The sequence below is a fragment of the Uloborus diversus genome, chromosome 10 (genome assembly GCF_026930045.1).
Source record: "Uloborus diversus isolate 005 chromosome 10, Udiv.v.3.1, whole genome shotgun sequence".
NCBI classification, from domain to species: domain Eukaryota; kingdom Metazoa; phylum Arthropoda; class Arachnida; order Araneae; family Uloboridae; genus Uloborus; species Uloborus diversus.
This window is the reverse complement of record NC_072740.1, coordinates 24,784,542-24,811,279: the sequence shown is the minus strand read 5'-3', so window position 1 is coordinate 24,811,279 and position 26,738 is coordinate 24,784,542. Positions and strand designations below refer to the sequence as shown.

Sequence of the window (26,738 nt, the reverse complement as noted above, 5' to 3'; positions counted from 1 at the left end):
TCTACAAAATGTTCTTTTTAAAGGTATAGAATAGAAATTTTAACTTGTTTTCTTGTAAACAGTACTACTATATATAATCTCCATATAATGTACATAATCTCCACATATAATATACAGTACTCCATCTGAATTCTCCAATTAAAATGAAAATCTTTTAAATTAGAACATTTTTTTAAAAATCTTGGTTGGCTAGTATTTAAATTTAAACCCCAGATATAAAATTTTCAGTACCCTAAAACTGAATCGATGTTTTCATTTTAGAAACTTTCCTCAAAACTTGCTTTTTTATTAAAATGTACAACTTTCAAAGAAGTTTAACCTCTTTCTTAGTAGTTTTTGTATACTATTTCAACTGTAGCCCAAGTCACACAAATTTAAATTAATTTTACATGAATTATGTTTTTAATCAAGGAGAGGTTTTTTTTTTCAGGTATCATCTTCTGTGTTGGTGGCAGAGGATGGAATGGTAGTCCATTTGCTTCTGTTGAGTTTTATAGTTCATTTTATAATAAGTGGGTTAAGCTAAATGATATGTCAACTCATCGAAGGCATGTTGGATGCGTCTCATTAAAAGGTAAATCATTATTTGTGATGATCAAGAATGTGCTTATTGTAATTGCTTACAGTAGAGGGAAAAAGGCTATATTATCCCCTCCTAAAAATGGATCCGCATGTTTCCCCAAATGAAAATGAAAATTGAAAAGGAAAAAAGAAAGGAAAAATATGTATTTCTTTGCCTTGTTATTTAATGTTTAATTGAAGTTTATTTGGAGATTATAATGACCAAATGTGAATTAGTTATAGTGAAATTAAAGATAGTTCTTTCAAAACCTTTTGTGGATGCCCATGCTAAATTTGCCAATTTAGCATACATGTACATTTTACGAAAAATATCATTTTCTGTGCTCAGAAGCTACTTCAGCTGGTAATCTGCCTTACTTCTTTCAATCATATAATATATAATTGATGCTTATAAGGGCATCCAAATAAATAGTAGTTTAATAAGAGAATAATGGTAAAAACTCATGTAGTCCTCAAATAGTCCAGTAACCATATACATCAGACCTAGGGTCAAATCCAGTTTTTCTGATTTTTTTTCCGAGTTATTTAAGGCATTGATCCAAGAAATAATCCAAGTTTTTGATTTCGGGCGCCGAATCTTTGTTCTGTGCTTGAGGTCAAGGATTTTAAAACTCCATTTTGAAAAATGTCTAGGAGAATTTCACAAAACCTCTTTTTTCCCTTTCCCCTAATAATGTCAAATATATCGCAAACAGCGTTTTTAGATCATAATGTTCAGTACCAAAACTGGTAGAAGAATATCCATAGCTTCTTGACCTTTACAAGACCCAATGGCACCACTTTTCTGTGCAGTATAGTTTATGCACATGAGAATAAAGCTTAGACAATTCCAGCGCATTGCAGGTTATTGGGCAGCAATTTTCTGGCATTTGTTTCTGGTTTGTCTTTTTTCTGATAATTTACAGAATTGCAACCTGTGCAATGCCTATTGAGATAAAATTTCAAAGGTATTTTTGGCATTCCTTGCTTTCAGGTCCCCCGCCCTCCCCGAAAAATTGTTTGAAGTAGAAGCTTATTGTGATACTTGAAATGTATACTGCTGTAGAAAACTCTTTTTTGACTTTTTTTCAGTATGTACTACACTTAATTTTACTACTTGTATCACATATTTTTCAAACTTATTGACATAATTAAAATTGTAGCTATGGTGACACAAGTGTCTTAGGGCTAATGACTATAACATAAATTGTATTAGTGTTTTTTTTTTCTTTTCTTTTCTTTTTTTTTTAAGTAAATTAATGTCTGGCAAATCTTCTTCCATTTGTATGCTTTTTATAAGAAATCTTTTAGAACTCTGAGATGTTATTGAATTTATACATTAAATAAGTATTTTGAACTAAAAATGCTTGATAAAAGATTTTTTTCTCCTCAAATAACATTGTTTAAAGTCTCCTGTTTTCTCCCTTGAAACTTTGACCCAATTTCCTGTTTTTTCATTTTGTATGGTTGGGAGCTGTGCAAATGAATGCTTTATAAGTAAATTTCATAAATTATCTGCATTAATGCTACATTTGAATTTTTTTTTTCCTTTTTGGTCTTTTTTTAAAACACATACTATAATCATTTTATTTTTGCACTAAAACCAAGTGAGTAATTTTATGAACTAAAAAGCTGTGTAGACATTATTTCCTGCATATTTGTTACTTAGCTTTGATTTTCATTGTTCTGAAATAATATTTATCTCTAAAAGCAAAAGAAAAACATAACATTAATGGCTAATTTACTTGCATAATGTATAATATATAAATATATACAGGGTGCGGCAGCTATTTGAGGACACCTAAAAAGAGCCACTTTTCCCTGTCTTTTATAGTAACATTGATTTTCTTTTGGCTGATAGTCGTGGCAGATCATATTCTTACTCAGGAAATGAAGAGACATGTCGTTATTATCTCTTTAGCTGCAGGGCACACCAATTCAGAAATTGCTGCGTTCTTGAAAGTTGCCCAATTGTTTGTTTACAAAGTTCGGAGAGAATTGGAAGCTGTAAAAGGGGATGTGGTCAAAGTTTCACAAAGGAAATGTCATTGTTGACGTTCTGAGAGAGTCAGGACCCCAGAATTTGTCAGCCGTTTCAAAGCTGCTATTGATGAGGACCTTGAGAAATCGATGAGGGCAATCGCTAATGAGCAGCAGGTTGATGAGGCTACTTTCCGATGTGTGGTTCATGAGAACCTCTGCTACAAATCATACATGATGCGGAGAGGACAATTCATGTCTGACAGAACCAAGATTAATCACTTGGATAGAGCCAGAAGCCTTCTGAACAAGCTCAAACATCCCGAGGAGCCAGGACTGCTCTGGTTTTTCTCAGATAAGAAGAACTTTGTTCAGGACCAAAAGGTGAACTGCAAAAAACGATCGTTGGCTGTGGATGAGGTACCGACTGTTATACCTACCAAATTTCCAGCATCAGTGATGGTTCTTGGTGTGATTAGTAGTGACAGAGATGGGGTGGGGGGGGGGGGGGTGATGCCTCCACATTCTTTTTTGTCAAGGTGCCAGAGTTAATGCCGTTGCTTAAACCAAGGCAGAGTTATAAAGCCCTGAATCACTACTGTGGCACGTGGGAGGCCTTATGTTTTCCAATAAAACTCGGCACCATCTCATACAGTCAAGACAACCCTGATTGGATATGCAAAAATTTTGGCGACCACCTAACATTTGGCTCCCCAGCTCCCCATCCAATGGACTATTATATATGGGAGGTAGTTGAGAGGGACTCCAATAGTCATTCCCACAACACTGTTTCTGCTCTCAGAGCTGCTATTGTGGATGCAATGGCAATAATTCCAAAGACGCATCTTATTGCTGCCTGCAGTCGGTTACGACAGTGTATAGAAACTTTTATTGCCGCTGATGGTGGGTTTATCAAATGATGTCGTCCTTCATGTATCTGGCTACCTGTACGTAAACTTTAATGGGTAATAAATGCCCTTTTACCTCAGTTTATTCCCTTTTTTCTGTGAACCTCAATTTGTTCTCAAATACCTGCCACACCCTGTATATATAGGGTGTATCAGTACAGCGTTTACAGACTTTCAGGGCAGATAGGGTGTACCGAAATGATGGGAAATCATATAGCAATGCATGGTCAGAAACGCTTTCCTGACTCGATAGTGACAACTTAAAGCACAAGAAAGACAGAACACGAATGAGAGGAGAAAACATGTTTATTATTTTTAAGCAGTAAAAATGTTGGTAAGTCTTTGTCTGGTGTACAGGATAGATGTTGTTACGTAAACTGAAGCATCAGATAACGGTGCCTGCGCGCACACGCTTTTGGTTGCCGCTAAGCACTTTGATGTTTGATCTTCAATGCGCCAAAGATACGAGGCATGCATCACGGCCCAGGTTCGTAATTTCAAACGCCTACTTTGATGAGGATCGTTGGTTCCTTCATGTTCTTTTTTCCTAGGTTTTTTCTGCACTAAACATAATAAACATGTTTTCTTCTCTTGTTCATGTCTTGTCTTTTCGGTGATTTGTGTTGTCACTACCACGCAAGGAAAACGTTTCCGACCATGCATTGCTATGTGGTTTCCCATCGTCTAGGAGTACTCTACTGCCCTGAGAGTCTGTAAACGCTAAAATAAATATGAGTTTAATTATTGGGAAATATGTCTTGAGATTCTTCATTTAGTGATACAGACATAAAGAATTGAATGAAAAAAACAGGAGTTAAATATTTAGTATATGAGTTTAATACACTTTGTATGTTATCCAAATTTTAGTGTAAAACAGCTAAAATTTGAGAAATGCATTCAGCTTTAAATATTGTTCCCCCTGGTTTAGTGATGTGGATTGGATTAATACCCACAAGGTAAATATTTTTTGGGTATCGAGGTATTTAACTGAGGCCTAGGTAAATATCCAAAAAGTCAGTATTTGTCAAAAAAAAAAGTAAAAGGTGTATATGTGATAAAATTTTATCTACTTATGGAATAAATAGGTAAATTGCATAAATATAGTGAAATCCTGTCGCAACGAACTTCAAGAGACTACAAGTTTTATTCGTTGTAATGGAATTTAAACAAAATTGTAACTGCACCAGTTACATCTGCTGCAACAGAAAGATTTGTAAACATTTTCAGTTTGATTCTCAGTAAGAACATTAAGGCCTGAAAAAGCAGCTAAGTTCATATATCTTATGTATTCAAGAATTGAAAGCTTCTACATTGAGACAGGGAGATGAAAGAAAGAAAAGAGATTTAGAAATAAATGAGGAAAATGCTATGCAAGAGGATAAACATCAATTTACAAGTGAAAAGGTCTTAGCCTAAATACAAATAATTTGTGCAATTCAGAAGGCAATTCAAATTCAGACTCTGGAATAACTGAATCTGATACAGATTATTGCTTAAATCACAACCTAAGGTTCATTGAAAGTAATCAAGCTGCTGAAATTGATCTTGCTTAAAAATTTGCCTTTTCAAGTTCATTTTTTAATTATTTTGAGATCTATTACAAAGAAACATGCTGCACAGTATAACATGATAAGTATTTTATACTAATAGTTTTATTTAAAAATGAGCAAAAACTCATTCTGTTTTATTTGTTATTTTCAGAAAGAAAGAAAAAGTATTTTAAGTTAAGATTTAATTTTTCTAACTTTTTTTTTTATTTTTTCAAGTGTTATTTTATGATTTTTCTTAAACTGGTTTCATATGTTTAAATTTTCTTTCCACTCAATGTATGGTAGGGGTGGGTGGGGCACCATGGGACATGGCCCACCTTGGGACACCATAAATATCAGCTTTAATTTTGTAAACAGAAATTAGTTTTCTTAGGATATCATAAATGAGAATAAGATCTACTCTTCAATGTATTTTGGAATTTCTCACATCAACAGATAAGAATTAATCTAATTTTCTCTTGTTTTCAGAGGTTCAGAGTTACATTGATGGATGATTTCATTATTGAAATTTTCAAGTAGGAAATGAAATAACTTAAATCAGAGCATGTGGGAATTAAAACATGTCCTTTCATAATAATTTAAAGGCTAAAAATGTATTGCACTGCTAAGCCTAACTTTTAAAAAGTACATATATAATAACTACCTAAGTGGGGCAGGTGGGACACACAGTGGTGGGCAGGTTGCAACACTTCCACCAGTATACAGTACAGAAAAAGTCTTTCATTTTACTTTATTTATTTGATGAAGGGTTTAAATGAACTGAAATTGAGAAAAAGGCTGCTGCTCTTAAAACAGCAGCAGAAAATGTTCTTAGCAATAAGATTTCAAGTAGAGAGGCTACTTAAACATATGGACTGAGTAAAAGAACTCTTAAGACGGTATATAAGTAAATTTAAAATGAATATGGAAGCTAATGAAATTTGTCAGGCTTTAATTTTGTAAATAAAGATTTCTTAACCAATTAGGATTTGTATTTTTTATTCATTTAAGTTTTTTTGCTAGTGTCCCAAGGTACCTCACCTAGTTGGGATGTTGGAATGACTGCGTAATTTTTTATGAAAATTTAATGTGATTAAATAATTATGTAAAATTAAATTCAATTGAAACAAAAATGTCTAAATTACATGTTCTGCTAAATTTGTTTAAAACTGATTTAAAAATTAAATTTCTAAGAATCATTATTTAAAAAGTCCCAAGGTGCCCCACCTTCCCCCTATGTATGAATGGAATATCATTTCAAAAATGTGGGTAATTTGTGTGAATAAAGTAGTGTGGAAAATGAGTACCCAATTTGATATTTGCCCGGGCATATACCCTGGATATTTACACTTAAAAATAAATACCTGGGTATTTCACATTACTACCCTTGTTACATCCTTACTCGTTATATCACTCATTTGGATATATCACTCTTTTCCTTTGTCTCCCAAAAAATTATATTGAACTAAAATATTGGTTCCACTGAAAAGAAATGTTACATTTCTCATAAAGAATATTCTCTTCTTTATAATCAATATTTTTTTATCAATTGTATGTTTTTCATACATCTAAATTTGTTGCAGTTTAATCAGCAATTTTATTTTCGTATTCAACCATAAAACCATAGAAATATTTTAAATTATATATGTATTATTTTTTTTATTGAAGAAAAATTTATTAGTTTATTTACTTTTGTTTTTATTGAAAAAATCACTCAAGTATGGAGATTAACTTATCTTTTTGTAGTTGTACTTCATCAATTTTTGTGTCAATAGAATCGTTGCTTTTTGTGACCATGGTTATATCATGTTTTCGGATACATCATGCTTTTTTGTTGTCTTCCAACAAGCGCAATATGAAGGTTACTGTATTTAAGTCATTATTAGTTCATGATTAGCAATAGTTTTGCATGTATTTACTTCTATAAGTGGTTATTCTTTTATTACCAAAACATAGTTATCCTTCTTTTTTTTTTCCCTTCAAAAAAGAGAAAAAACAATTTCTTTTTGGTAAGCAATTATGAAATAAAACTTTTTTATACTTTTGTGTTATGTGTAAAACTTTGATTATACTGTATGATTAAGCCTTTTGTTTTCAGGCAAAATATATGCTGTGGGAGGATGTGATGAAAATGTGCATTTAGCTAGTGCTGAAGTACTTGATCTGCTGACAAACAAATGGTCAATGTTATCTTCAATGTCCACACCTAGGTAATATATGTGTGTGTGCATGCCAATACATGCATAAATTGATAGACATAGGATATCTATTTAAGTAGAGATAGAGTATATTTACTATAGAAATGTTTTTCTATTGTTATTACGTAATCTTCAAACTTACTGGTATTATGTTTTTAAACTACTATTGTTCCTTAAGGGAGGGGGGGAGGGTTTTTATCGTCAAAAAATTCACTTTATATACGAACTTATTTTTACAAAATGGTTTGATTCAAGTTATTAAAACCTTTTGTGTACTATTATGTATGAGTTTAAGAATATTCTATAACTTTTTGATTAAAAAATATCTACAGACATGCCAGTGACAGATTTTTTCCCAGAACACCTTCGGAGAAAAATGATTTGCCGTGTTCACTGTATCTCAGCTGACATTTATCTGAAATCAAATTCCATTTGAATTTAGTCAAAGTATTAATTAATCCTCTCCCCTACGTTCTCAGATTTTTTTTTTTTTTTTGGACTTACGATAGATTTAATTTTCAAAGTCATTCACGATGACGGGGTAAGATTGCAAGTAATGGTTTACCCCTATAAATTGTATTTTCAGAAAAATCCTGAAGTACGCCAACTTTAGTTTGTTTAGTTTTTGAAATTTTCAATTACTATTTGAATTTTTGTAGTTAAAATTTGAAATAGAAGAATACATTGTACCTTCTAATATCCCAATTATCCAACGTTTAGGGGTAAATTTCACCCCATTAAAATTGTTTATTGCCGATTAATAAAAACATGTGTTCAATTATTTTTACGTGACTGATCAATGTGCTCACTTTTCTTCCCTGTAATGATGTGATTTTTTTTTCCCTTTTAGAAAGAATACAACTTTCTAAAAACAATGATGATCTTGAATTCATTAAATGTTCCTCTTTCACACTCCGGCTGTTGAAAGGGTTATAAAACTGGTTAGTGAGTTGGTTGACTGGTAAATGGGGAAGAGGCAAGATATAGATTTATATGATAAACTTTATACTCACAATCATCAACCCCAAAATTGAGTCATAAGTCCAACTTCAAACCTTCAAAAGTGGAAACCTGTTTAAAATCATGTAGTAATTGTAAATGTATGTGTAAATATGCAAAAAACATGACTGGATGGATGGGAAGGGCAGAATATAATATGAAATGCAGTCACCTCCTTGTGATGGGTTCTGGGCTGTTATTGCAATAAAATATAACTCTACCAAAAAGCTACATAGTGCACATTCATTGCAAAAAATAACAGTACTATAAAAGAAGAAATGTTTCAGTGTAGAAAAGAAGTTTTAAAAAGACAATTTTTTGTTAATTTCATGGAAATATTGAAAATCATCATCATATATAAAATCCATGTAAATATTTTGCAGTTTATGTATGATCTATGACCTATAAAGAATATAAATAATTATAAAGGTGTTTGGAAATAGTGTTAAACAGAAGCATTTGAATGGTATTGAAACAAAAATTTTAAACATTTGTATTTTCATAAAAAAATTTTTGAAAATTTACCATTTTTCCTATTTTTTAAAAAGTTTAAGCCTTGGTACAGGCCTCAAGAAGTTGTTCAAACAAGATAATATTTTATACCTGCAGTGTACTTACAAATACGCAACTACGGCGGGTATTCCAAATCAAGGTCCAACTTTCATGTTTTTTGGTCCACTGCTAATCTACATCTCTGAAAACCACTTTGCATCATCACTAATTTTGTTTTCGATAATTTTCAGAAGAGGATTAGGACTTTGTTCCATGGGAGGTCCCATATATGCTGTTGGTGGCTTAGATGATACTGTTTTTTATTCTACTGTTGAAAGATATGATGTCAGCTCTGATATTTGGAATACTGTAGCTCCTATGAATTGTGCAAGAGGAGGAGTTGCTGTAGTCAACTTGAAAGTATGATTTCTTTATCTTTTATAAATAATTATTTAACCTTTTTACCTATTGCTCAGTGTTTTTATATGTATTATGGCACATGTTTCAAAAACAAACTTTTTTTGTGTTCTTTAACATTTTCTACATGTAAACCATCATTTCCCTTTGATTTGAAACATTCATAAAATAAATTTTTAAAATAAAGCTCCTTTTATAATTTATTAACTGTAAATTTTCTTAGAAAATTAATCAACCTCATCTTTTCAATTAATAAAATGTACAGTACACTACATGTAAGGGAAGGCAAGATAAGATGACCAACTGAAACTTCAATTTTTTTTCCTCAGTTAAGGATCTGAATCAAATATCTAAAATTTGAATGTTCTTCTCGGGGGTCTTTATGTTGAACAAATATATATATATACACTGTTTGACATTGAAAATGCAACACCAAGAAGGAGTATTGAAAAATTTATGCAAATTTTAGAGTAGACGTACATCACTGAGTTATGTAAATGATGCGAAATGCTCAGCCCTCCGACACACGTGAAGTATGATATAAGGGAAGGAACTTGCAGAATGGGCAAATGTTCGTGTCGTTATTTCTGACTGAAGAGTTAGCAAAGAAATTTTGTTTTTGTCTTGGAGGATAAGTGTAACATGGGAGAATGCCAGGCCGATGTCAATGAAAGCCCTTCCAGCAGATAGACGATTTTACGAGAGGTATGGTGATCGGACGGAGAAGGGGAGGTTGGTCTGCACGTCAAATCACAGCTGATACCCACATGGATGCGAGCACAGTGCATCGGCTGTGCCGAAGATGGTTGGAACAATGAAATATGGCAAGATTGAGGGGTGCAGGGCAACCAGAGTGACGTTGGAACGCGTGTATCGGCGCATCCACCAACAAGCTGTAACAGACTCACAAGTCACTTGTTCCTCGATTCTGCAGCAGGTGCAAGATACCCTGAATGTTCCCGTGTCAACCAGAACTATTTCCCGTTGTTTGGTCGCACGTGGTCTGCAATCACGGCGTCTGCTAAGAAGACTGCTATTGACCCCACAACATGGACAGCAATGTTTACTATGGTGCCGGACTAGAGCGACGTGGATGACAGAATAGCGAAATGTTGTGCTCTCAGATGAATTCCGCTTCTGTTTATCCAGTGATAGTCGCCGCATATGTGTGTGGCGTCGACGTGGAGACATCTAATCTGGCAGTAACTGAAACGTCCCACCGCACGACAACGTGGCATAATGGTTTGGGGCGCAGTTGCGTACAATTCCATACCACCTGTAGTTCGTATTCAGGGCACTATGACGGCACAACGATACTTGGATAATGTGCTGCGGTCGGTGGCAATCCCTTACCTTCAAGGGCTACTAATGAAATTTTTCAGCAGAATAACGCCCATCCACACAGTGCTCGCATCTCCCAACATGCTCTCCAAGGCACACAGATGCTTCCCTGGCCACCATACTCTCCTGACCTGTCACCAATCGAACATGTATGGGATGTGATTGGACGCCGTTTGCAGACTCTGTCCCTGCCTCGTTCAGAAGACGAACTGTGGCAAATGGTTGAAAAGGAATGGAGAGCCATCCCTCTGGACACCATCTGCACCCTTATTAACTCTATGCCTAGATGTGTTTCTTTGTGTATCGCTGCCCGCGGTGGTCCTACATCCTACTGAGCCGACACCGTCCTCGCTCTGTATTCTGCCTATCATTTTGAAATTAAGATCATTTATTATTCCTTGCTGTCTCTGTCTTTCTTACAAATTTCATCACTTTCTGACCACTCCTTCTTTGTGTTGCATATATATATTAGGGTGACTCTTATTTTTCAACTTTGTAACAAGTTAGCTCTTATGCCCCAATTTTGTTCCAATGGACAAAAAAAAATGATGTGTGCAAAATATTAGGTCAATCAGAAACGTTTAAGGGGTGCCTCAAATAGCATAAAATTATCGAATTTTTGCCAAAAAAAAAAAGATTTTTTTCATCATTTTTCAAATAATAAAAACCTTATCAGATTTACATTTTTGATGGCCTTTTTTTCCTGTTACAAGTGATATTTTACTCAAACTACCTTCTCCTGTGAAATAGTGTACCATTCCGTCTCCTGATCAGACTTCTTTTCAAGCAACAAAGCTTTATCGCCAACACGACATTTCATGCTACTGCAATCATTTCTGAAACAATTTCACAAAAGTTTCCCTGTTATTTTTTAGTTGAGTTATTTTTCTAAGAACACATACATTGATGACCGATTTTAAAATTAATTATAATTTAATTTATGCTTTTGTATGTGAGAAAACACTTGATATTTCCTTTTTGTACTATGAAAGGTAATATATATATATATACACATATATATATTTATTTACGAAATAAATCTATAATTATTTTTATATGATTAGGTGAACTTAATTTGTAACACTATTTTCATGAAATGTGCATTTTATTTACTTTCTAACCAAGTATAACATTGCCTATATCATTAATTTTTATTTGAGAGTGGTTTGTGGGGTTACTTTTGTTGTAAGGAAAGGTTGGCTTACCTTTTCTTATCTCGATAGGCAGCGGTGTGATAGTTGAGTTTTCTGAACGCATGAAGAACAGTCAATAGACGAGTAGACGAACAACACGTAAAGATTTAATTAGGAATGACTAAAAACTAAATGTACACATATTATAAAATATATTCCATACGGCACAAAAACAGATACACACACTATATCAAGAGAGCAAAGAACAAAACTACTGAAGGGGAAAAGAAGGGAATTGTGGGAAGGATAAGTATGACGTCAGAGTGGCCTTGGCCTTTTAAGATTGTATCGCTCTGCAGAAATGATTTATCTATTTGAATATATGATTAGAGTACAACATTTTCCCCCTTAATCGTATATTCAAATTACAAAACTTAAACTAAATTTAACTTATTTCTAAAGTCAATAAACTTGGGCTTAGGCAAAGGTTTAGTAAAAATATCTGCAATCATACAGTTAGTGTTACAATATGTTATCTTAATTATTTTATTTTCCTCCATTTCCCTCAAAAAGAAATATTTCACGTTAAAATGCTTTAACCTAGTATTCATTTTCCCATGTTGAATTAAAGAAATTGTTGATTTGTTATCCTCAAACATTTTAACAGGCAATTTTTGAATTAGGCCAAAATCTTTAAGTAGATCTAATATCCATTTCAGCTCTTGAGCAGCAGTGGCTGCAGAAATGAGCTCAGACTCGGTTGAAGATAATGAAACACAATTTTGTCTCTTAGTGGACCAAAATATAGGATTGTTCCCTAAGAAAAATACAGTACCCCCTGTTGATTTTCTAGTGGCAAGGTCAGATGCGAAATCAGCATCTGTGTAACAGATAAGAGTTGGTGGGCTGCTAGAGTCAATTTGTAAATAAATGTCCTTTGTTGAGTCCAAATATTCAATGACTCTTAGAACTGCTTTCCAATCCTTTTCATTGGGAGATTCATTCTTCCTGCTCAATATGTTCACAGTGAAGGTAATGTCCGGTCTGGTTACTGTAGATATATAAAGTAAAGCTCCAATTGCTTGTCTGTATTGCGTGTTATCAACTAGTGGGAGAGAGGAATCCTCTTCTTTTGGATAAGATGTGTCCATTGGTGTATAAGAAGGCTTTTTGATGTCTGGACTAAATTTCTTTTTCAATTTTTTGATTTTTGGTTTAGTAGAAATTTGTCTCCATCTCTTTCAATGTTGATTCCCAAGTAATTTCTTACTTCTCCTAAATCTTTCAGTTCGAAGAATTTGTTCAGTTGTTTGATTAATTTCGCAATTTTATCTTCATTTTTACATGCTATAAGTATATCGTCGACGTAGATTATGATCATTATTCTGTCGTTTCCATCATTTTTTAAAAATAGACATGGATCTGCAATACTTTGAGAAAAATCTTCATTCTTTAGAATTTCTTCAATTCTTTTATTCCAAGCTCTAGCTGCTTGTTTCAATCCATATATTGCTTTCTTCAATTTGCAAACCTTATCCTTATGCTTTGGATCGACATAACCTTCCGGTTGTTTCATGTACAAGTCTTCTTCTAAATCGCCATGAAGGAATGCAGTGGTAACGTCAGCGTGTCTCACTTGCATTTTTTCGTATGCTGCGACTGCTAGAAAGGTTCTGATTGTTGTATATTTCACTGTTGGGGCAAAAGTTTGTTCATAATCGATTCCAAATTTTTCACTATAACCTTTTACAACAAGGCGCGCTTTGCAACGTGTTACTGTTCCGTTTTCATTCTTCTTCAGCTTAAATACCCATCGATTTCCAATGGCTTTCTTTCCAGGTGGAAGATCAACCAACTCCCTAGTTTTATTCCGGGACAAGGATTCGATTTCTTCATTTATTGCTTGAAGCCAATTTTCTTTTTCTGCTGGATTCATTTTAACTACATCTTCGAAATTTTCAGGAACATTTTTAATTTCATCGGCAAGAAATCCTAAGCGATCTGGTGGTTTCCCTTTGGTTTTTCTTTTTGATCGTCTAGGCTTTTCTTCGGGTATTCGCTCTTCTTCAGATGTCATTTCAGATTCATCCACAGATTTATCATCATATTCTTCATCTTTGAGTGAATCTTCGAGTGGTGGAGGAGATGAAATTTCAACGCTATCAGTTATCGAGCAGTCTTCGATAAATTTTACGCTTCTACTGACAATTATACGATTTCCACCGGTGTATATTCTGTATCCTTTAGAACGTTGATCATAGCCAACGAAAGTTCCTTCAATTGCTTTCTCATCCAACTTTTTTCTGTTTTCCTTATGAACGTAAGCATAGGCTGTGCAACCGAATTGTTTCATGTGAGCTAAATTAGGCCTTCTTCCGCTCCAAAGTTCATATGGCGTCTTCTCGCAAGCTCTAGTTGGAAGTCTGTTCTGAATGTAATTTGCAGTAATAATAGCTTCACCCCAAAATTGATTTGGTAGTTTGCACTGGGACAGCAAGCATCTAGTCATTTCTGTAAGACTTCTGTTCTTTCGCTCACTTACTCCGTTTTGAGCCGGTGAAAACGGAACGCTGAGTTGATGTTTGATACCGTTACTAGATAAAAAATCTTCCATTTCACTATTTATGTATTCGCTGCCGTTATCAGTTCGGAGAGTTTGTATAGTTCTTCCAAATTTATTTTTTGTCATGCCTACATAGTCCTTTAATTTACAAAGAACTTCACTCTTTTTAGCAAGTAAATATATGACGGTGTATCTAGTATAATCATCGATAAATTTGACAAAATGATGCTTTCCACCAATACTGGGAGTGGGCATAGAGCAAACGTCACTGTGTATGAGTTCCAGTGCTTTACTTGCACGCGCAATAGAAACTTTTGGATATGGAAGTTACTGCATTTTATTTTTAATACATTCTGGACAATTGTTACTATGACAACAATTATCCAACTTAATTCCCTCAGCAAGATCTTCGCGTACGAGTTGCTTGATTGCGTCGTAACTCCTATGACCTAATCTCGAATGCCATATTCGGATACAGTTTTTATTTTTACATTCAACTGCAATATTAGCGTTTTCTGAGTGTCTATTTAAAACAATTTTGTATAAACTGTCATTATCGGAATGCGCATGCATAATTATCTCATTATTCTTTTTCACGAAACAATGTTCTTTTTCGAAAAGTACAGAGAATCCCTTGCTTGTTATCTTCTTCACGGATATTAAATTACTTTTTAATTCTGGAACAAAATATACATCGGTCAAACTGATATTTTGCAGACCGTATTCATCATTCAAATCAAGATTTACAGTTCCAATGGCCTTTGACCTCAAAATTCTTCCATCCGCTAAAACTATATCAGCTAAGGATTTATTACAATTTAATTCCGAAAATAACACCTCATCTGAAAAGAAATGGGAGCTACATCCAGAGTCCATATAAAGTACTATTTCATTTGTTTTTTGTTCGGAATAATGAGTCGGATTCGCAATAAAGTTTCTTTCGGTTAACCTTGAGACGTTTTGATCTACAGGCACCGCGGAAGGGGAGGAAAGATCTTCGTGTGATTTACGAGATTTTGTAGAGTCGGCGCTCGTGCAATGTCGAGCAGGTTTTCCGCCATCTTTGGTTCCATGAAATTCTGATTTCTTATTATTGGAATCGGCTTTATTTTTGTTTTGCAATTTAAAACATCGATCGCGTGTGTGACCGTACCGCTTGCAAAAGCTACATAATGTATTCGAATTCTTATTATTATAATTTCTTGCATTAATTGCAGTTTTAAAAGCAGTTGAAGTGTTAGGATTTCTATCCGCTTGTTGCTCTATTCTTCGATTATATTCATCTGTTAGTTTCGTTTTTACTAAATCCGATGTTATAAGTGCTTCATCTCTTGCTTCTAAAGCAGTGATGAGATTGTTGTAAGATTCGGAAATCGAAACTAATAAAAGAGCTGCTACATGTTGATCTGGGATATTTTCACCGATAGCTTTTAGTCTTTCGACTAAATCTGTCATGTGAGTTAGGTGTTCGATCATATTAGCATGTTCAGGCATCTTTATAGAATATAATTTTCGCAACAGATATAGTTTACTGCTTAAATTGGATCGTTCGTGTATCGTTTTTAATTTTTGCCAAGTGCCGGCAGTTGTTGTTTCATCTTTTACGTGAATAATTTGTGAGTCGTCTATACATAAATTAATTATAGCTCGCGCTTGTTTATCTTTCTTTAAAAATTCCGCATTAGGTTCAGCGGGCGGGGGTGTATGAAGAAGATCATCCAGCCCGTCACGCATTAAGAGCATTTAAATCTTGAATTTCCAAGTGGCATAGTTGTCGGAATTCAGTTTCGTTATTTGCGTGGAATCTTTAAAATTTGCTTGAGCCATATTTAGTTTTTCTTATTAAACACAGTTCAATAGAAAATTATATATACAGTCCTAACTTTGTTCAGAACTTCAACATATACACTGTTAGAGAATATCAGTCTCATAATCAATGTTGTGAGGAAAGGTTGGCTTACCTTTTCTTATCTCGATAGGCAGCGGTGTGATAGTTTAGTTTTCTGAACGCATGAAGAACAGTCAATAGACGAGTAGACGAACAACACGTAAAGATTTAATTAGGAATGACTAAAAACTAAATGTACACATATTATAAAATATATTCCATACGGCACAAAAACAGATACACACACTATATCAAGAGAACAAAGAACAAAACTACTGAAGGGGAAAAGAAGGGAATTGTGGGAAGGATAAGTATGACGTCAGAGTGGCCTTGGCCTTTTAAGATTGTATCGCTCTGCAGAAATGATTTATCTATTTGAATATATGATTAGAGTACAACAACTTTTGCCTGACTTTTGAGATGATCAACCTAGACCTGTAAAATTGCACCAACGTCTCTTCATGCAAATTAAGAAGTGATTTTTATATTGATCTTCTGGGGTATATATTTCCAAACAAGTTATTAGAAGGAAGCTACCATCAAACAGGCAAGTTTTAAGAACATTTTTTTTACAATCTAAAGTTGTAAGTATGACAAAAAAAAAGTGCAGCATTAAGATTCAAGAATATTCTGATTTCTGGCAAAATGCAAGAATTTTTACTAGAACAGACCATTGAATTGATAAATTAGTCTAAACTCCATGATGCATAGATACAGTTACAGAATTTCTTTTCTATATTTCTAGTTGAAAATAGGAAGAAAGATCTTTGTGAGGGGGTGAGACCTGCAATTATGGACAATCTCTTCGACATTGTGCATGCAGGTGCTTTGAAAGAGATCAAAAATGAAGAGGATAGGAAATTCTTAGTTCTTCAGAGCAAAAAGGACTCCCGGGCTCCATGATTGGTGCTGAAAAAGATTGTGCAAAAGGAGGAGAAAAAAATCGATAAGAAAAGAAAGAAGTTATTTGAAAGAAAAGAACTTATGAAGAAAAGAAATAACAATTAGTCGCATAAGGAACTAATGATTTACTTTCAAGCCACCCAAGCAATGATCGTTTTGACAACAGTGACAGTCCTTCTGTCATTGATAAGCAAACACCGGCAACTAACACAGCAGTGACATTACAAGCACGGAATTATGACTCGAACAGAAACATGAGGCATATTGCAGTTTTTACTCCTCGTATTTTTGAAGTATCACTGATAGACATGAAATTTACATATTGATCGCTGCTGCAGAAGCGTTTGGGCATGATACTGAGGATCTAATCATAAATCGAACTTGTCTTCAGTGCCTTCAAAAATTATTTAGAGCAGAGAGACATGAAAAAGTTCTACACAAAAATTTAACCTTAACGAATGCCAAGAATTAGTGTTACACTGTGATGGAAAGTTGCTCCCAGCATTTACAGAAGTTAAAAGGATCAATAGCTTAGAAATTATAATACATTTTCAAGGCATGGAGCAATTATTGGGAGTTCCTGAAATCCCAACATTATCAGGAGAAGAAAAAGGTCCTGGCTGCTTATCAAACACTTAAAAAACGGGGCTTAACCAATGAAATTCGAGCAATTTGGCCAGATACAACAGAAATGAAACATAGGTGACAAAGACCCTTCAACTTGGAAAAATGACTCTGGTTATATAAGCGGAACTGGAAAATCTGACAAAATAATTGTGATTGATACTGCAGAAAGGTGTAAAATTAATTCAGGAACCCAATAATATTCTCACAAAAGATGAAAGTGAGAAAAATTTTGTTTTACACATTGTTGCTAAGGGCCGTGAAAACTCCTTTTACTAAATCCTCACTTATGAAAATATTAATTTGTATTTAAAAAAAATTGTATCTGTGATAGTATGTGCAAAATACAACTTTTGCACCCTGTGCTGATTCTTTTTTCCAAATTCAGATTTTTTTTCTCTCCACTGTAGTAGATAGCTGCAGAATCAGTATTACAGTATCAAAGAAATTGATGGCTGAAAACAGACAACTTCTGGGGATGAGATAACTAACGTAGTTGACACAGGAGGTTGAGTTTGAGGAACAGACAATAAATCTAATGAATGCTAAGGAATTGAATCAATAGCAGGAGCATTCTTTTTGTTTGCAATAACATCAGTAGTCTATGAAATTGGAAAATTTGTTACATATAAAAATGTTGTCATCTAGATGTTCAACGCCAGTAACTTTGAATCCCTTGACTGAATATGAGCAGTACTTAGCTCTAAGGAAAGCTTTGCCAAATAAATTGGGGCTACCTTCAGATGGTAACGGCAGCTCTGGGGCTAGGCATCAAATAATCTTCACAGCCTTGACCATAGGAAGTCTCCACGGGCCATAGAAAGTCACATCAAGGGGATAAGGTTTTAAGATAAAGGAGGAAATGGCTAAGACTAAAATTCAGTTTCAAAACCAATTTTTAAAATATCGCAAGAGTTATTAAAAAAAATAGGTACTCAAAAATATCTCTGGTAAGATGACAAACTTGCAGTTCCACTCTGCCATTTTTGTTTTAAGATTATCATTATCGTAGCTTGTCATCAAATACTAACAACTCAAATGACTCTGTGGAGAATAAGAAAAATACCAAAATAACAAACCATATTTGAGTAACTCCTCACATTACAAAATTGAAACACTGTAAACGCACAAAACAAAAACACATCTTTGTTTGACTACTACTTTCAAAACATTTTATCCCAACACTTTTTGTGGTGAACATTAGTGCTCATCAGTTGAGCTTCAGAGATTTGATTAACTAAGCAATATTTTCAATAAAATATCAAAGCGTAAACTATTATCTAAAGTGTAGCACTGATTGCCTTATTCATTCTTTGTCAGCTAGCAGATATTAGTTAGCATCTAAGTTAATAACAGTAGATATGAAGCATTTCATAAATTTTACTAGATTTAAATATTTTTCATCATTTAACTTCTGATTTGCACTTTGTTACATACTAATGATGTATGCTTGGTAAAGTCTGTTAACAGTGATTGACATCAGTTTTTGAAAATGGAGACATTTTCATTCTGAATTCTGGGTTAGAAGTGATTTGGCTCGTTTTGTCATTATGTTTCGTGTTTATCAAAGTGTTATTTGTATATTGTGAAGTTTCCCAGCCCTTACATTTAATTCTGTCGAGCCTATAAATAGAGAAAATTAGTTTTAGACTTAAAGGAATGTAAAAATGAAACGAAATGATAAAATGCGTGTAAGATTAATTAACTGTTAAACTGTAATCTGCATCAGTATATTGTAAAATATAAGTTTCACTACAGTTCTGTGTGCAATTGAAATTGTGTGTCTAAGTAGTCGTAATGCTATTGAACAAAATTGTATTCAATGTATTTTGAGTGTTTTATATCTCTACTTTTGTTAACCATTTTGAAGTTTTTTCTAAAATGTTTAAGTTTTTTTTAAATTAGGGTCTAATGTACGCATTAGGTGGAAACAGTGGACCTGAATCTCTGAAAACATGTGAAGTATATGATCCTCATCTTGATAAATGGACATTTATCGCATCCATGAATCAATGTAGAGCGGGAGCTGGTGCAGTAGTCGTTGATGGCTTCATTTATGTCATTGGTAATATGCTTTTAAATATTTCTAGAAGTAGTTGAATTGAAATATTTTTTTATATTATGTGATACATTTTATTTAGTTTTAGAAAAAACGTTGGTTTAACTGATTTTGTGACTCAGTTAAACTAACCTTTTGGGATGGCCATCCACTTTGGGAACTCCTGGTTCCAAGAACTTTCTTTAAGTAGAGCTGTATTGCTTTGAGTAAATGATTTTTACATATCATTTCCCCCCTTTTTATGCCAAAACTGTATAAATTAAGAACAAATTTACGATGTAAAAAGTTTTCAATTCAAATCACTTGTTTTTAAACTTAATATATTTAACACATTTATGCCCTTTGTAGTTTTCTTTTTATTACATCATACGTTACATTGTATTTTTGGTTGTATCTTTTATGTCTTAAAATTCTATTATACATCATGTGTGCAGAATTATATTTCAGGCAATAACAAAAAAAAGGGGAGAAAGAAATCCGATTCTGTATTATGATACTCTAAACTTTAATTTTTACACTTTCGAAAAATGGAGTTTATTCAAAATTTCATGAAATTAATGTTTTTTTGTTCAGAAACAGACGCTTTCTGTTTTTATGAAAGAAATGAAAGGAAAACACAAGCAAATTAAGTTCGAGCTTTCCCAAGGTTTTGGTAGTTAATATAGTTAAGTTTTTTGTTTATTGCTAAAAATATTTTACATCAATGCTCTTTACTTAAATCATTAACATATTTCATAACTGTGTGAGGATTATTAGTCTCACTAATAGTTAAGAGAATAACAAAGAGCAATTGTGCTCCTTGTAAGGTTTTTTTTTTCAATTAATACTGCTGTTTTGACTTTTGGAACTCGACTTCAGCTGTCTATTTTTTTTATTTAAACATATTATCACCATTCATTCCACTTTTCAAAACAACATTCATTATCATATTACTTAAGATTGTTTTAAGATGCATTGTAACAATTAACCTTATCCACGGACAGATTTTGCCGGAATGGTTTCCTGACTTTTTGTAGAAAATAACCAGAAATTGCTTCTCTGTTTTGTACATGAAAGTAATGTTTTCTGGTGGACATCCTCTTTCGAGGGCTTGTGACTGTTAATTTTACAGTCACCATCATTTTTTTTTTCTTTTTTGCTATAAAAAGCTTTTTTAACCAAGTGTTTGACTGTAGTTTTTCATTTTCATGCTGTAGCAGATAATAAATACAAATACAAATGTGAAAATTAGCAACAGCTAGGCTGGTCCTAGTCAGTTTATTAGTCCTCAATGAAAATCAATGGCCCTCTTAAAGCTATCTAAACCCTAGTTCCTTATGGCCTCTTCCGATAAGCTGTTCCAAGTGCTCACCACCCTACTAAAGCATACTCAGGACTGACTCTTTCTTAGAGTTCATTGCTTGTCCCAAAAAACTTGAACTTTAAGAAAGGGGAAATATAATTTTGACATGCACATGCATACATCTCAAGCCGTTGTTTTGAGGGTTTAATTTTGTGAATCAAATCTGCCAACCTGCAAAGTAAATTGTATTTATAATAATACTATTAATTCATTTCCAATTTCTCTTTAGGTGGATTTGAATACAATGTATCTACTAACTCGGTTGAAAAATATGATCCAGACAATGACAAGTGGAGTTTCGTAAGCCCTATGAAATTTTGTCGTGGTGGAGTTGGTGCAGCAACATTAGGTGGCTGTATTTATGCTATTGGAGGACACAATGGTTCTTATTATTTAAACACTGTCGAAATTTATGATGTTGAACTCGATAGGTAAGTTGTATATGTTTTTCTTTTTCAAAATTTCTCTTCGTTTTGCATGTGCTTAGTACAATGCTCCCACTCCTGGATTTTTATAACCATATCTGATCATCTCCATACTTGCCTGTGTTTTCAAAAAATACGTTTCATTTTCTCGGTTTTTCACTAGTTTTTTTGATTTAAGATAAAACTTTTTTTATCATAAATTAAATACTTGAAACAGCTTCTATTTATATTGTTCATGCTATAAAAATAATCATAAATCCATGTGATTATACAGCAATAAGAGGCTGAATATGAAGTTCAGTTCTCTTTATTTGTGAGAGAGAAAAAGAAACTGGTGGGAGTAATTTTAAATCTCTTTGTTTAAAACTTTTATCTGTCCGCTTAAGATGTCATCTAAGGTGGGCACCCCCCCCCCCCCCCCCCGCCCCGTTCTGATGCTGATTGCTATTTAATCAAAGAAAAGTGTTTTTGATAATAAGACTGTACTGCTTTACTTTAATCTATAATGAAAGCTAAATTTTTCTTAAACTTTTTTTAAGCTGCAATCTAATTTTTTTTTTTTTTTTGTTACTATTATGTATTGGGAGCATTAAAATAGTATAAATGGCTTTTAATCACTTATCTCATTTGTCCGTGTCTCACACGGATGAATTACCTTGCACATGCCCTTGTCCCACGGGCATCTTGTATGGCCTGTTATTTTATTTCTTATACCCAATATAATTGCTAAAGTACATTATAATGCAGTTTATTTACCATAAATAATATTACTTATGCAGCATTTTTCTTGCATTAACAATGTAATGAATTTTGATGATATGCCATGAGTTAGTAAGGAGATCTTTATTGAAAAGCAGGTGTTTTGTGTGGAAAATTTATGTATTTTGTTTCTATTGTATTAAATACAATGCACAATTTTTATGCTTCTAAGCATGATAGTTTGATTTTTATATTTTGAAATTCAAAGTGAACATGTAGTTAAATTGTATACACATTGTGTAGCTTTTCTTAAAAATAACTATACCCCCTCTCCTCACTTCCAAGTCATCTTCCTCCCCATAAAACTGAAATTAGGAAAAATAACTTACACTATACCTATACATTCATTTTCTGTCAAAAAAAGCCAGTTTTTCTGAAAGTAATTTGCCTTAAGGGGTTAAAAACAGAACTTATGCAAAAATTATATTTTTTATTAAATTATTTGCTCCAAAAATTTGTTGTATCGCATATTCTAAAAACTTCTAGCTGCAGATATAAAACAGTCTAATTCATTTTATTATGCACTTTAGGGTCAAGGATCAGCATGCATTTATTTTTCCTCTAAAAATAACTTTTTTTGACATAGGTTTCTATTTCCCTTTTTAAAATATTTTTGCTTTTGATATTGATCAAGTGCATCAATGCAGTGGATTTTATTTGATACCATTAACAATATTTTCTGGTTATTTCCGATTATTTTTTGAACAATTCTAATGGTTTTATGTGTAATAAATATGTTCTTTATTGTGGCCAGTTTTACATTCTTTACAATAACTGAATTTCATTCATTTCTTATGTTTAATAAGTTTCCTTACAAGGATAAATTAGTTGAATTTTATTTCATTTCAATCTTGGATTTTAAATAGAAAAGTATAGGTTTTATGTTCTTTAAAATTAACAACAGAGTCAGTTTATTTATCTGACTATTTCATTTAGTTTATTACTTATAACAGAATAGTTCAAATTACTGCAAAAACAAGAAACTGAAAAATAAAGCATGTAAATTGGTAAAAATCAGTTAAATTTGAAATGTGGAAAAGCAAATGCTTTTAACCCTGTATAAGTTACTGCTTCATCGTAACAATAGTATGATCACAGCTGTGGTATTCGGAAAATTTTTATGAATGAACAAACTGAAAATTTTTCAACATGCAACAGAAGAGTCGGGCGCACTGATGTCAGAATATTAAGAAATCAAACAAAATATGATTAACATGGAAGCACAGAAACTTGCCATCAGCATGTTATATATTTGTTGCAATGAAGTAACAAAAATATGATAAAAATCTGATATCTTAACTAGAAGTAACATTTTAATGTTTCTTTTTGATTGTTTTCAAACGAATTTGAACCCAAGTTGTCTGTACCTGTTGTGAGGTTTCTAGCCACTTCACAATTGTTTAACATGAAGAATTTATTTTAAAGATTTGTAGTATAAAATCAATTTATGTACACTTAGGAACATTGAAAATTGCGCCCCCGTTGGGGGGAGGAATTCGTTCGCTCTTTGCCGATACTACCGCACGGAGGAAAATTTTTTTTTCTCTTCTGCGCTTTCCCAGTCTGGGGTTCATCATCGAGTTTAAGAATCTACAGGGGAGGGGAGGGGGAATCCCGCACAGACCTTTAGATTGCGCAGGATTATCAATTTTGTGCTTGTTTCGCGCAATCCCGCCCTCTATTTCAAACTCTATTTTTGATGAAGAACATTCCTTATCAGTCCTTCCTTTTAGCCCTTTTGCAGTTTATCCACGATTTTTATTATCCGCGGCACTTGTGCTACCCAATTCCGCAGATAATTGGGAGTTAACTGTTCTCTGTTGCAAATTGAAGTTGCACTATCATTTTAATTAAAATTTCTAAAGATGAATTTGAGAAGTAAAAACTACGTGCCTATATTTTGAATTGTTAGTTGAAGTAAACAATTGCCTGTCTTCCCCAGTCTTGAACATTAAAAAAACAAACAGAATAATTATATTAATTATATGCTTTATCTGCTGTATTATTGATTGTAATTATTTATTTGTGTGTAGGTGGAAAATGGGAGAAAATATTAATGATTGCCGTGCTGGTGCAGGAGTGACTTGGTGTTCTTGCAGTGCTGATTACCTGAGTAAGCTGTGTAACAATAGTATCAAGGAAGAAAACATCACCTAGAGGTGATGACAGTCAGATTTCTAGCATTTAATACACACATAAACATTTATTTATGGCATTTCCTATTGTGTTTGAATTACTTTAAACATATTTCTGAGTTTTAATTTTCTGTTATGCAGTTGTGTTTTTCATGACATTACAAATCGCTTTTTGTTCAGTAAAAAATAATAGAAGACAATTTTTCTTGTTAAATTTACAAGTTTCTTTGAAAACAGTAGACTGAAATTTCTTCATCAATTCGACACCTTACCTTATTCAATGGTCTGGTAGCCAAATAGAAATTTTTCATTGAACCCTTTTTTCAATTATTAAGTTTTTTTATTGCTAGTATTTCATCTTTATAGAATGTATATTAATAAAATAGAAGATACTCATGGCTTTAACTATAACAACTTTAAGGTGATAAGACTTTCAGATGAGCAAAAAGTGGTCAATGGTTTTTCATTTATTAAAATGTTTTTTATTTATTATACTTGTAAAAACTAAACCTTTTAACTGAACATTTTTTTAAAAAAATTGAATCCGTGAAAACTGGTGAAGTTTGACACTTTTTGTGGGAGCCACGCCCCTTTATTTATTAAAAAATGCATATGAAAATGTATATAAAAATGCTTGTGTAAAAAAGCAAAGAATATTTAAATTTTTAATATCTATACCATTTGAAATAAATCATAAGACCTTGTTTGTGATGAATTCGTATTAAAAATTAAATTGTTTATTGAATAATGAAATTTGCAACAGTAAAATAGTAAATGTTGATTTTCCCAAAGCATAATTTTCAGCATATTTACAAAATTCAAACTATTCCAGTGTAAGGAATTGTCTAAATTTGCTGAAAATTTTATGCCAAGTACTTAAGAGGTTTGTTAACATTTTGTTGGGAAAGATTTTTCTGTTTGGTTAGTTTTGTGGAATATATTTGCTATATTTTATTTAAATATGGGCATATTTTACCGAGAACGTCTAGTTTTTGGCTTTTTTTCTATTTATCTTTACCACAAAATTTTGAAAAAGTATTTCCAACATTTTATTTTTGGTTTTTTATATATCATATTTAGCTAGTATTTTATAATTTTGATGACTTTTCAGACACTGAGAGAATATGAAAAAAGCGTTATAAAATCAAAATTTAAATTAAAAAAAAACAATTTTAAAACAATTTAATGTAATTTTATATTTGAGTTGGTATTAGCATCATTTAATTGTGCTGAAAATTTTGAAGAAATTCATTGAAAATTACTAAAAAAAATTGATTGCCCCTTATCGCCTTAAAAGTTTAAAATGGTGTCGACCCCTTTCTCAAATGTATCGGTTACTTGAAAATGTGAACTTGTTTGCCAGAAACGTGTTTTTTTTTAATCATCTTATTCATCTCAGTTAGAAACATACATTCACATTTGAAAATAGATACATAAATTGAAGTAGTTGATTTAATCATCTTAAATATGACTACATTTGTAGAAAATCTGCTTTAAATAATAAATATGAATTATTTTATTCATGACTTCAACCATAACTTTTGTTTAGTTGTTTTAAAAACATTTATAAAATAGTAGTAGATCAACATAATGTAAAACAAATAGGTTCACATAAAAGTTACTACAATTGAAGAACTGGTACAGTTAGATTTTAAATTGTATTAGAAGTTAAAGTCAAAAGACAGAACTTAAATAGAACTAAAATAATGCAATTCAGACTTCGTTCTGAATTGCATTATTTTATATGAGCTTAGGAAAATAACATTAAACTATGAACATAAATTTGTATTTGAAGGTGCTAAGAATTCACTTCTTTGTTGCTACAGTGCTTTAAAAATTATCATTAAACTCCTGATTATCCGCGGAATAGGGTGGCACGATAACCGTGGATAAGAAAAAACTGCGTATAATCCAAATTATAGGTACAAAACAATACCTAATGTATACAATAGCTAAAAAATGTAATTTAAATGTATGTGTGAGTTTTATTAATAATTGAAAACATTGCTTCTACTAACATTGAGTATAAAAAAACATATGTAAAATTGAAAAGAAAACAATAACATAATCATAAGTTTTAAAAAAAATGCGAAAAGACCTGCAGCTTATCGGGAGTTTACTGTATTTAGTAAAGGTGGCTGTACACCCTCTTACAGGCATGCATAAAAAACAGGGCCATGAAGAGCTCAGACAGACTCCATGTTAATTATTTGCCCTGTAATGCATATGAAACATTTATAGTCAGCTCCCACTCCAGTTTTGAGCTGGGCTCCCAAAGGGAGGCTCTGACAAACATGCACATCCTTGCTAACCTGATATATTTTACTTGCATGAGTGTGCTATGCAATTTTCCCAAACATTGCTAGTGCAAAAGATGCCAGTCATATGGGAGCCTTGTTTCCAGTATGTCACAAAAAAATTTATTTAGTTAGTAAAATGGCAGACGATAGGTTTAAAAATATAGACTGATTTTTCATCATTC

At 32.8% G+C, this 26,738-nt stretch overlaps 1 protein-coding gene across 1 annotated transcript in view; it reads left to right on the top strand.

The window, feature by feature from the left end:
• LOC129231762 (kelch-like protein 8) overlaps positions 1 to 25,061 on the top strand; it is a 28,443-nt gene extending 3,382 nt beyond the window's left edge. The window contains exons 3-8 of the mRNA XM_054866130.1: positions 431 to 574; positions 7,077 to 7,188; positions 8,919 to 9,087; positions 19,442 to 19,601; positions 21,167 to 21,368; positions 24,155 to 25,061. Coding sequence (XP_054722105.1) covers positions 431 to 574; positions 7,077 to 7,188; positions 8,919 to 9,087; positions 19,442 to 19,601; positions 21,167 to 21,368; positions 24,155 to 24,278 — 911 coding nt within the window. The 3' untranslated portion in view covers positions 24,279 to 25,061. The remainder of the gene's footprint in view (positions 1 to 430; positions 575 to 7,076; positions 7,189 to 8,918; positions 9,088 to 19,441; positions 19,602 to 21,166; positions 21,369 to 24,154) is intronic.
• The last annotated feature ends 1,677 nt before the right edge of the window (positions 25,062 to 26,738 follow it).